Source organism: Cynara cardunculus (assembly GCF_001531365.2).
Source record: "Cynara cardunculus var. scolymus isolate 2C chromosome LG 17, CcrdV1, whole genome shotgun sequence".
Classification (NCBI taxonomy): domain Eukaryota; kingdom Viridiplantae; phylum Streptophyta; class Magnoliopsida; order Asterales; family Asteraceae; genus Cynara; species Cynara cardunculus.
The window spans coordinates 15,923,372-15,936,041 of NC_037544.1; the positions used below are offsets into that span (position 1 = coordinate 15,923,372).

Sequence of the window (12,670 nt, forward strand, 5' to 3'; positions counted from 1 at the left end):
AATGATGGACATCATGATCAGAAAGGAATTTCGACGTCGAAAGAAGCTCGGAGAAGATGTACCTGGGTACATTAATTTGAACAACTTAGATTAGTTATTTATATTTTGTAATTTGTCATTCACTATATATCTTTTGTATTCTATGTCGACTTTCAGTGTTCAACTTATATATTGTAAGTTTAAGAAATGTACTGAACAACTTGTAATATTTTCTTTGAATTAATATAAGTGTTTCATTTGCATCACTGAAAAAGATCCCTGAAAAAAAGTAACAGGGACACATGTCTATGAGTTATAGTGTTCTCTTATATTCATTGACAATCTATAAGTCAGTGAACATGCTTTTAGTTTCAGTTTCCCTTCTTATACCTTTTCTTAAACTTGTAACTTAAGAAAATTTACTAAGTAAAAACTGACTCACTGAAAAAGATCCCAAAACAGTTAAAAGGGGCATGTACTTTATATGTAACTTTTCCCTACTATTATTTGATAAGACAACTTTCTTTATGTTGCTTTGTTATCATCAAATAGAGGGAGATTGTTGATCTCCACTCTCATTGATTTGATGATAATCCATTTTACCTTTTACGAAGTATTATGCTTCTATTTTTCAGTACCAGCGATCATCACTAAGTGTGTCAAGTGATCGCTGAGACATGTATTGTAAATCCTACAACGACATCGATACTCTAAGAAGACAAAACTCACACCAAAGAACCTTCAGCGAAAGTCGAAGACTGAAACTAAAGATTAGAGACTAGCACGTTCGTGATCTGAAGCGGCATTCAGTGATTACAACCTTGTCAACATATGTGTGAAGACTGCCCAAGCCTCAGCGAATGCTGAAGAGACCTCCAGGGTTATTCAAGCATTCAGCGATCAAAAGAAGTTTGTTGTGCAAGATTGCTTTTGTCTTGTCCTTCCACACACAAAGGACAAACCCATACCCTTTCTGGAGTATAGTACGGTATGAAGCCGATTAGTTGACTCTATTACCCACCAACTCCATGAAAGGATGTCTGTTCATGAATAGGCTTTTGTACTATTCACTATAGCAAAGAACACGCTTTTCTCTAAAAGCATGACGCGTGTTCAAATCCTATTGCATTGCATTAAATATGCATTTAATGCAATGGGTATAAATAGATGAGTGTTCTCTCCATGCAAATAATGTGCATACACACAATAGATCACACACACATCTAAGAACACCTGCACTTTTCTTCAAAGCAAGTTAGAATCCCTTTCAAGTATTCTAAAATGTTCTTACCCAAAAAGAACTCATTTCCTTCTTAGTCTTAACAACAAATCTTTTCTCTTTGCTAAGATTATTTGTGTGTAAACTTAGATTGTTTTAGATAGGTTATATTTACCTAATCTATTTTCGCATACAATCTTGTAAAATCTGTATTGATTCTTCATTATCAATATATATTTTAAATTTGAAAGTTTCTTGTGTTTGTATTCATCATCCCCCCCTTCTACAAACTGTTTCTATAAAACTCTTATAGAGACTAACGGGACCAACAAACGTTGATGTCAAACACTTAGGGGCCGTTTACCCAAATGTTTACTCGTTAAGTGCTTATCGATAGGATTCAACATTATAATTTATTTTGATACGTAAGATTTTAGTAGATCAAAACATATTGAATGCTACAAGTTACGGGGTAAGTGTTTATTTGGGTAAGAGTCGTCATCCTTGCTTACCGGGTAAGACTCTCTATCATTTTCATTGCTCTTACCCGGTAAGATTCTTGGCCCTCTCATGTTCATCCGATAAGGAAATTTATCCGTTAAACACTTATAAAGTAAGTGTTTAGTAAACGACCTCTTATACCACATTTGTGTACATCAATGTATTGTTATCATGAGATACTTTATGTATTTGATTACATAATAAAACTTCTATAACTCAACCAACAAATGCGAGGTATTGTGGCTCCTCGTGGCAGACTCATTATGGTGCATATGGTGGTGGCATGGGTCACCGCTTCGTTCCTCCGTCTTAGTGTAAAAAAATTAGGGTCGTGAAATGTACCACTAGATTTTTTTTTTGGTGCAACCATATGAACCATGAAACTGCAATAATAACACAAGTTTGTTTTAATAGAGTTGGTTTGTTCAGTCTTTTTTTCCCTTCCAGACACATGTTCATATCCTATTTGTATCATTTTCATAGCTTTTAACTTTTAATTTATATTTCTGAAAAAAAAATTAGGATTAACTACTCAAATACAGGACCTCACATATAAAAAGTAAGGAACTAACCAACAAAGTGATGATGTTTTTGTAAAATATATCAACAACTTCATTTTTATAATCAAATGGCGTCATCACTTGAAAATTTTCTAGGTCACTATTGCTCCTGCCGATAAGTTATCTATATGAGTCCTCTAAAAGTATACGAGATTTTCCTAAATGTTTAATTTCAAGATCACATAAAATGAGTTGAATTGTGCATAAATGAACCCAAACATTTATAATAGAATGAATTTTTTTATCTAATGTTGGATCAAACATTATTTTTTTAGCACCAAAGATAACATGTTTTTATCTTCTTATTATATTGCAATTTATGCATTTACCTGTTAACAATGATCACATAATATTAAAAACATCTCCAATATATTTTTTTTAAATGGAGAAAATAAAGATTTTAGACAATTTTGTTTCTACATATCCTCCAAAACCTTCTTGAAAATGGAAAAAAGTTGATGATTCTAAGCAAAATTTTACTATAACAGATTCTTCAAAATTTTATGTAATGTGAAAAAAAACATGAGTCTAAAATTCTATACATTTGGAGAACTTTCAAAAATAATTACATGACATAGAAAAAGAAAATTCAATTATTAGTCAAACAGAGGGCAAGTATAATATTATGCATTTTATAGCAATATAAATATGATATTACATGCATTCCACTCTTTCCTTCATAAAATGTAATCTTGAACTTGCGGAAGGAGATTGATCTTACAACTACCTGCAAATAGTACAAAAATCGGGATAAAGATTTGACACATGTCTACAAAGGATTGGGGCTTCACTCTGCAACTTGAAGAAAGAGTTAGCCAACCCAGTTGACCATGTCTTTCCCAGCCATTCTTTCATATTATTATTGTATTAGAATTATAAATCAATCAATTTATCAAAGTCTTGTATACTAAGTCAATGGCAGGAACATGCTGTCATTTGTAACCTGCATTATTTGGTTCGTGTGTTTCAGGTTTTCTTGCATTTACATTGAGAGATGGGTGCAAGAACTGGGCAATTACTTGTAACCATATTCATACAAATTTGGATAACTACAGCACAGAATAGAGATCGTAAGTTCAGTTATTTTACTGCTCTTATTTCTAGTAATTTTCTTTTCAATTCTATGGTGATGGAATTGTGCACACCATGTGTTTGATCATTTTCCTAGCTATGAAAATCATGTTGAAATTGGTCAAACTACAATTGTTTCTGATGTTCGTTTTGTTACAAGTTTTATAGTTTGTAGTTTCTCTGCTTTTGAGGTTTTGTATGGTCCACACTGTTCTAAAAGTGAGGGAGAGAGAAGAAACAAGAGGGGAGGGTTAGTCTTGAACTCGAGTTTATCCTGACCCAGGTGTTTTCGAGTTTTATTGATGAATGAACAAATTTTGCTTCTTTCATCTTTCAGTTTTTGCTTACTTTTCTAGTAAAATTAACAAATAAATTGTTGCAGTTAAGTTATTTATGTATGGTAGAGAACTAAGAGAAATGAAATATGATTGGGATGTTAAACTTGTATGGCATAGGTGTTTCTCTGCTGGCTCTCAAGGATGCTTGGCAGAACACACCACCCAACTGGGACGATGGCTCCGACCCATGTGGTGGCAGTTGGGATGGCATCACCTGCACCAACGATCGAGTGACTTCGATGTAAGTCCTTCCTTTTCACCTTCAAGTGATTTACAAACAGAAAATCTCATTAGTTTCTGCTTGCGTTTTCTTTATTCAACTTCTCAGAACTTTGGCAAGCATGCAATTGACCGGTGGGCTCCCCGGAGACATTGGGGAGTTGACTGAATTGCAGATCCTGTAAGTTCTTCCATATGTTGAGTAATTGTAATTATGATAGTTTACCTGTTTGTTCTATAGTGCCAGAAATTTTTACTCATGTCTGTCTATGTAGAGATCTATCTTACAATAAGGGTTTGACCGGATCACTCACTCCAGAAATTGGTAAATTGAGGAAATTAACAAACTTGTATGTAACTTCACCATCACTTCGATAAAACTATTCGGGTTTTGTCTTTTAGAATTAAATGTTTGATCTTGTTTTCCAGAATCGTAGTTGGTTGCAGTTTCATTGGTCCAATTCCGGACACCATTGGAAATCTTGAGAGGCTTACAATTTTGTAAGAAATTTCCCATATATGTTACCAATTACTATCTGCCCCTATGTCTTTGACTCAACAATCTGTAACGTGTAGGTCTCTGAATTCAAATGGCTTCACTGGACCCATTCCGGCTTCCATTGGTAATCTTAAGAATCTTTATTGGCTGGATCTCACCCAAAACAAGCTCACTGGGAGTATACCTGTTTCTAATGGGAGAACGCCTGGTCTTGATATGTTGACTCGTGCAAAACACTTGTACGTCTATGCCCTTTTTTCAGCTTAAATTCGCTCATGAAACAAAACCAGTTTATGTTTTATTGAAGTTTCAGTCACCTAGGAGACAACCAGCTTTCAGGTGCTATCCCACCTCGGCTCTTCAGCTCAAACATGATTCTGATTCACCTGTATGTTTTTATCTAATGAATGATAATACAAACGTAAACTATCATAAGAGAAATCAACTTTATCCATTATGTTTATTGACCAGGTTATTTGAAAAGAATCAGCTTACAGGCAGTATTCCTCTCACACTAGGACTTGTGAAGTCTCTCGAGGTCGTGTGAGTATCCAACTTTTATGCCATGTTTGACAACCATCAGCTAGCTTATTTTTTGAGCTTACTAAAAAACACCATTTGGTAAGCCATAAACTAGCTTTTTGAAACAACTACTTCAGATAACGTTTCAATAAGCTTCTCTATGGGCTTTTTTCACTTATTCCGATTATGCCTCTTATATTTCACACACATAATTTTTTAACATGTTCTATTAGGTCATTTTACATTGTTATGTAGCTTCCTAGCTACTTTTTACCAACCTTGACTAGTTTATCCACTAACAACTACTTTGCCAAAAAGTCTTACTTGGGATCTTTTATTTTATTTGCATCTTAACCGGGAATGTGTTGTTTTGGAGATCAGACGACTTGATAGGAACTCTTTGAGTGGCAATGTCCCATCAAACATCAACAACCTTACCAATGTGAATGAGATGTAATTACACAATTTTGAACCCTTGGTATACTTACTATTTCTCATTCTAGCATAGAGGAAATTATGATGTTCGATGAATTTGATTCTCAGGTACCTATCAAACAATCAACTGACCGGCCCTGTACCCAATCTCACCGGCATGCAAATTCTCAACTATCTGTAAGTACCAAGACTTCATCCAACTTTTTGCCAGTCTTGATGAGGTCACTTTCATCGATGTCATGGCACATTTGCAGGGATTTAAGCAATAATACGTTTGATCAGTCGACCGTTCCTTTATGGTTTTCAACTCTGCAGTCTTTGACAACTCTGTAAGCAAAGTGTTTTGAATTATTTAGCTTCTTAATTTGGCCCTAAAGAGAGCCTGGGAATTGCTAATTAATTCATTTTTGGCTGTTGTTATGGCAGTAAGATGCAAAGTACAAACATTGGAGGAGAACTGCCTGCTGCCTTGTTCAGCATTCCTCGGTTGCAGAATGTGTGAGTTGATAGACATTATTAGATTATCAATTTGTTATTTTTTGCTGAAGCCTGATAACTCGCACGCGTCTTTTGACAGCGATTTAAGCAACAACAGACTAAATGGCACCTTAGATATTAGCTCGAACCCCAGCAACCAACTTCAACTTGTTAATCTGCGGAGTAACCAAATTGCGGACTTCACCCAACGACGCCGATATAATATTAGTTTAATGTAAGTTCTGTAAATGTTTTACTCCTTTAACATCTAATGGTGTGTTTTGAGGTCTTTCAGTTGTCTGTTTGATCTCAATAGTCAATCTTAATTTTATTTGGCTAAAAACATATGAAATTATGACTGCAGACTGGTTGATAATCCAATATGTATGGAATCGGGAGTGACTGATGGATATTGCTCTCTTCCCACGAACACAAGTACCTCATATTCAACACCACTAAACAACTGTGTACCACCTTCATGTGGTTCAGGCCAAGTTTCCAGCCCCAACTGTAAATGTGCATATCCATACATGGGTTCATTTTTCTTCAAAGCACCTTCCTTCTCGGACCTTGGAAATTCGACTGTCTACAACTCCCTCCGCGATTTGTTGATGACTTTCTTTCGCAAAGCCCAACTCCCTGTAGACTCGGTGTCATTAAAGAATCCTAGCAGAAATTTGGATGATTACCTTGTGATTAATCTTGAAGTTTTTCCATCTGGTGAAGTAAATTTTAATAGGACCGGGATTCTTGGGCTTGGGTTCGTGCTTAGCAATCAAACTTTCAAGACTCAGAAAGATTTCAACACCTACGTCTTCATTGCTGAAAACTACGATTTCTTGCCAGGTAATTGGTCATTTAGTGCTAGTTTTTAATTTGGAGCACTTGAATATAAGTTTGCAACAAATGACTTCCATAGAAGGTTCTTTAACAAAATAGAAACTAGCGAACGCTTTGAACTCCTGATCATAGAAGTGTATTTGCATGTCATCTTACAGGAGTATCAAGCCCGAAACACAAGTCATCTAACACTGGAGTTGTCATAGGATCAATAGTTGGTGGTTGTGTGCTTGTGATATTATTGGTATTAGCAGGAGTCTACGCTTTTCGCCAGAAAGGACAAGCTGAAAGAGCCACCCAACAGACCTCTCCTTTTGGTAAATTAAAATATAGTCATGATTTTAATAATTCAAAATGTAATATGGCCTCTCATCATTTCTAATTGGTATAATACTTGCAGCACTCTGGGATCCAGCCAGTGGAAGTGGTGGTGTTCCTCAGTTGAAAGGAGCAAAATCCTTCACCTTTGAAGAACTTAAGAAATATACCAACAATTTTTCGGAGACTAACAACATAGGAGCCGGTGGATATGGGATGGTTAGTTTTTTTTTTTTTACCTTTTAAGTCGATATGTGGTTTTTAATTTCATGGTCAACGAATATTGTGTAGGTATACAGAGGAAGTCTTCCGAATGGACAGCTAATTGCCATCAAAAGGGCTCAACAGGGATCAACACAGGGCGGGCTCGAGTTTAAAACTGAGATCGAGCTTCTTTCAAGAGTACATCACAAGAACGTTGTGGGCCTCATCGGTTTTTGTTTTGACCAGGGTGAACAGATGCTGGTTTATGAGTATATCGTGAATGGTACTCTTAAGGATAGTCTTTTAGGTACTCTACCTTTTATGCCCTTTCTTATAGCCATGGCTCCTATTGACTTCTTCTTTTTAATTGAATAACCAATTAGATCAAATGTCGTGATCAACTCAGGGAGATCAGGTATCAGGTTGGATTGGATGCGAAGGCTCAAAATAGCACTCGGAGCAGCACGAGGGTTGCAATATTTACATGATCTTGCTGATCCTCCTATCATACATAGAGACATAAAAACAAATAATATCTTACTAGACGCACGATTAGTCGCAAAAGTTGCTGATTTCGGCCTCTCCAAGCCATTGAGTGATGCCAATAGGACTCATGTTACCACTCAAGTCAAAGGGACCATGGTTAGTTTCACTTGTATCATAATTCGCTTTGGTTAGTAACCTCTTTTATTTGATCGTGTTGGATTCCAACATCGACTATAGACAGACCATCAAACATGTATGTGTGTAGGAATTTCCCTTTCTCTATAAAGGCCTTTTTAAGAGAGAATCAAAAGGGGTCCACGTATCTTCACATGGTATCTGAACTAGGTCTACCACATCTAGGACCCAGACAAACTATTTTGCCTCAGTTTTAGGATGCACCGTCTAGGCTACGATTGAAGGGACGTTGGAATCCCACTTCAGTTGGACACGGATCATCAAACATGTATATATGTACCGTAGGAACTAATTTAGTGTTATTTGATAAGAGTCGATAAAAGGTTGCCAAGATTAGAGTATTAAAACCCTACAGCTTTTGAGAGGCTGCAGTCTCTCCCTATTCAATTGTAGAGAATTGAATTATAATAAATTGATATATATTCCAAAGAGATAAACAATGAAGGCACTTAAACTAATAAGTAAAAGACTCCTAGAATAAAACGGATCCTACAAAAATAAATAAAACAATTAAAATAAACATAAGATAGTTATATGTAAACTTGAGGACTTATGACTTATCCACGACTTGCTTTATCTTTATCTTCTTAATTTGTCCTCCTCTCTTTCCTTCTTGAATGTCTTTATACTCTGACGTCTATCAATACCCCCCACCCCGGGCAAGACTTGCATCTTGTCCTCAAGATGAAAAGAAGGAAATTGCATCTTCAACACTTCACAATCTTCCCAGGAGGCTTTAAATACAAGTAAATTCTTCCATTTGATTAATGCCTCCTGTCTTCCATCCTGTGTTGTTCATACTTGTAGGACATCTTCTGGTTCTACTATCATTTCCATATCGTCATTCAATTGATTCGACAATATGGTTGACGAGGCGCTCTATCCGATTGGTCTTCTCAACTGAGAGACATGAAACACTGGATGGAGTCGTGTAGATGCTGGCAATTCCGAGCGATAAGCCGTCTTTCCCACCTTGCCTACCACTTTAGATGGTCCATAAAAACGCGCGGACAACTTTTGGTTGTTGCTTTTCCTTAAAGATTTATGTCGGTAAGGCCTAAGCTTCAAGAAAACCATATCTCCAATGTCAAAATTTACCTCCTTCCTGTGCCCATTAGCTTCTTGTTTCATTTTGTGTTGTGCTTGCATTAAGAACATTCGTAGCAAATCAATTGCATCATCTCTGTCTTTTAACATTTGCTCCAATAAAAACTTCAAGCTTTATTGGTCTGTCCTTATAACGAACTTCCTTCCGATCAAGCACGGTCGCCACTTTGTTACAAAAAATACGATGGCTATGAGTTCCTTCTCATATATGTGTTTATGTCAAGCAACCTGACCCAAAACTTGGCTCTGGTATGCGATGGGCTATCCCCCTTGCATTAATACCGCCCCAACACTCTATCCCGATGCATCTGTTTCAATTTGAAATGGCTGACTAAAATTTGGCAGCTTCAAAACTGGGGCTGAAGTCAATGCCTTCTTTAATTCCTTGAAGGCCACATCAGTTGCCTTTTGCCACTTGAATCCTTGTTTCGCAACAAATCCATTAAAGGCCTTTCAATATGCTTGTACTGTCACACCCCGTTAAAGCGGAAACACGGAATGTAACAGGTAAGCGAGTCTTGGCAACAATTTAAGAATAACACTTTTTCAAAGGTTCAAAATACACAGTTCATCGACTTGACAAGATTTCAAGTTTACAAAATATTTTCAAATACAACAAAAACTCTGTCTTAATCGATCTTGATCCAAGTAATGCTCCCAAAAGTCCACACAACTTACTTAGAACCTGAAAAGCATGGAATAAAAACAAGGTCAACTACAAAGAGTTGGTGAGCTTACGGGGGTTGCCTCAACTTTTGCCATATCCATGGACACCTCTTTTCCTTCATTCCTTAGTGTCTTCATCATCGATTTTAATGATACTAAGGATCTGCCAATAGTTGGATTTCCTTTTATGGTTAGGGTTTCCCCTCCTTTTTTGAATCTCATAACCTGGTTTTGCCAATTCACCCATGTTTGTCCTAGTGAGTCCAACCATTTAACGCCTAATATTACGTCCAAGTTTCCCAAATTAATGGGCAAAAATTCTTCCCCAACTTCAATTCCTTGCATACTTAGCTTCACCCCTTCACATACTCCCGTCCCTTCATGGCTTCTCCTGTTCCCATTGAGATATCATATTCTTCTATGATTCTTGTAGATAACTCGAGTTTCTCAACTAACATCATGGCTATAAAATTGTGGGGAGCCCCGCTGTCAATTTAAACAACTACCTTTTGGCCTTCTACCTCTCCTTCTAGCTTCATAGTCTTTGTTGTTGACAGTCTTACTATTGAATTCAATGATACTTCTACTTCTCCTCCTGTTTCTAACCCTGCCAATTCCTTCATCTCCCCCATGTTCACATCTTCATCGAAGTTGTACTCTTCCGCCTCTTGAACCACCAACACACTAAGCTCCTTCTTTTTGCATTGGTGGCCCGGAGAATACTTCTCATCACACCTGTAACATAAACCTTGAGCCTTACGTTTTTGATGTTCTTGATCGGACAACCTTCTGAATTCCCTGACAGATTTTCCTCCCTGTCCATTACTCTTGTTGGAGGGTTCAACAAATCCCTTGTTTCCTACAAATCATTCTCCATTACGCTTGTTCAACCAGCTACCTTTTGGGTTATTTATTCTTGCTAAAATCTTGTTTTTTTCTTCTATCCTCTGAGCTTGTTCTATGGCCTTTCCCAATCCCACCAGTACGAGGGTGCGAACTTCTGCCCTAATTTGTGGACTCCACCCGTTTAAGAATTGACTAACGAAAACTTCATCTGGAATCCCTTCTCATGGGGCTGCCAACATAACAAACCTTCTTTTGTATTCTGCCACCGTGCCGTCTTGCTTAACAACCAAGAATTGCTCACATAAAGATTCATGCCCCGCTGGTCTAAGTTGATGAAGCAGTAATGTTTTTAATTCTTTCTATAGCCTAACGGGTCTCCTTTTATTCTCCTACTAGAACCACAACAAGGCGTCACCCTCAAAAGCAATGACCGAGACTTCTAGTTTTTCTTCATTGGTTAGTTTATTAAGAGTGAAATACCTTTCAGCCCTAATATCCAACCGTCTAGTTTCCTCCCCCTTATTGCAAGAAACCGACCAGTATCGTAGTTTTTGTCTACACGATAGTCCGCCTTTTTTGGTTGTCCACTGTCTTCGCTTTCATCCTCTCCCAGCTCTTCTCTGTTCTCCTAAGCCCTTCTTCTTGCAATATCAACATTGTTTCCATTTGTTTGATCACATTCTTTATGTCATCCTTCAGCGAGTTCACCTTCGCTTGGACCGTTCCCAAGCTTCCCTCCACCTCGTCCATCCTCGATGTTGTTGATCGAGTCATTATCGCGTGAATAGTAATCGTAAATAGTGATCATGAACAGTGAACAGTGATTCGTGAATAGTGAACAGTAATTCGTGGATAGTAACACGATTACTAATCCAGAACAGCAGCGGTAGACTCTGATACCAATTTGATAAGAGTCGATAAAAGGTTGCCAAGATTAGAGTATTAAAACCCTACAGCTTTCGATAGGCTGCAGTCTTTCCCTATTGAATTGTAGAGAATTGAGTTATAATAAATTGATCTATATTCCAAAAAACTAAACAATGAAGGTATCTAAACTAAGTAAAAGACTCCTAGAATAAAACGGATCCTGAAGAAAACCAAATAAAACAATTAAAATAAACATAAGATAGTTATATGTAAACTTGAGGACTTATGACTTATCCAAGACTTGCTTTATCTTTATCTTATTAATCTGCCCTCCTCTCATTCCTTATTGAATATGTCTTTATACTCTGAAGTCTATGATTATTCAAAAGGGTTCCATTGGTTTAGATATTATACACACACAACTGAATGCACCACTATATCATCCACATTTTAGAATCTAATAGTCTGATATGCAATGGTATGTATCCGTATCTCTATATAGTGTGTCCTTACAACACATATAGTATTTGAATAATCAATAGTGATTTGTGATCATATCGATGGATGCAGGGATACATGGACCCTGAGTACTACATGACTCAACAGTTGACGGAAAAAAGTGATGTTTATAGCTTTGGAGTTGTGATGTTGGAGTTGATAACCGCAAGAAATCCAATAGAGAAAGGCAAGTACATTGTGAGGGAAGTGAAACAAGTGATGAACAAGAGTAAAGAACTGTACGACCTACACGAGATCCTTGATCCGACCATTGGTTTGAGCAGCCAACTTAAAGGTTTGGAGAGGTTCGTGGATATTTCATTGAGATGTGTCCAAGAGACGGGAAATCAAAGGCCAACAATGAGTGAAGTTGTGAAAGAGCTTGAGAGCATTATGGAATTAGTGGGCCTTAACCCTGGCACTGAATCATCATCGTCAACTTCCGCAAGTTATGAACGCACAAGCGATGACTACAACCATCCTTACAGTAACGATAGCCTTTTCGCTTATAGCGGAGGTTTTCTCCCCAAAAAGTTGCAGCCCAAGTAAGATTTTTCGATTTTACAACTAGGCAAACCAATATGCATATATTTATATGTGTGTATATATATATATATAAAATTGCTTGTTATATACGAGTATAGAGTTCTAGCCACATGGACAAATATACTTGAAACATGTAATCAACTTTGAACTCATTGTATTTGTTGTTTACATCCTTTTCTCATTATTATGCTTAAGATATTTATTATTTTTGGTTGTTCTAATGGGTAACATCCTTTTGTCATCATTGTGCATAACATATTTGTTATTTATTTAATCT

General features: G+C 36.9%; 1 protein-coding gene across 1 annotated transcript; it reads left to right on the forward strand.

The window, feature by feature from the left end:
* Window positions 1–3,014: 3,014 nt before the first annotated feature.
* Window positions 3,015–12,413, forward strand: LOC112500338 (probable leucine-rich repeat receptor-like protein kinase At5g49770). Its single transcript, XM_025103809.1, has 20 exons — window positions 3,015–3,091; window positions 3,230–3,329; window positions 3,786–3,909; window positions 3,997–4,068; window positions 4,163–4,237; window positions 4,317–4,388; window positions 4,464–4,625; window positions 4,700–4,774; window positions 4,858–4,929; window positions 5,290–5,361; window positions 5,452–5,520; window positions 5,598–5,672; window positions 5,770–5,841; window positions 5,921–6,055; window positions 6,185–6,666; window positions 6,819–6,977; window positions 7,061–7,197; window positions 7,270–7,489; window positions 7,589–7,824; window positions 11,920–12,413. Exons 2-20 carry the CDS (start codon window positions 3,254–3,256, stop codon window positions 12,394–12,396), a joined length of 2,862 nt encoding a protein of 953 aa, XP_024959577.1. The 5' UTR covers window positions 3,015–3,091; window positions 3,230–3,253; the 3' UTR covers window positions 12,397–12,413.
* Window positions 12,414–12,670: the final 257 nt, after the last annotated feature.

Coding starts and splice junctions, on each gene's coding strand:
- LOC112500338 (XM_025103809.1), top strand. CDS start 3,254: ATGGGTGCAAGAACTGGGCAATTACTTGTAACCATATTCATACAAATT. Junction 5,842..5,920: donor ATTCCTCGGTTGCAGAATGT/GTGAGTTGATAG, acceptor GTCTTTTGACAG/CGATTTAAGCAACAACAGAC. Junction 6,978..7,060: donor CCAACAGACCTCTCCTTTTG/GTAAATTAAAAT, acceptor TAATACTTGCAG/CACTCTGGGATCCAGCCAGT.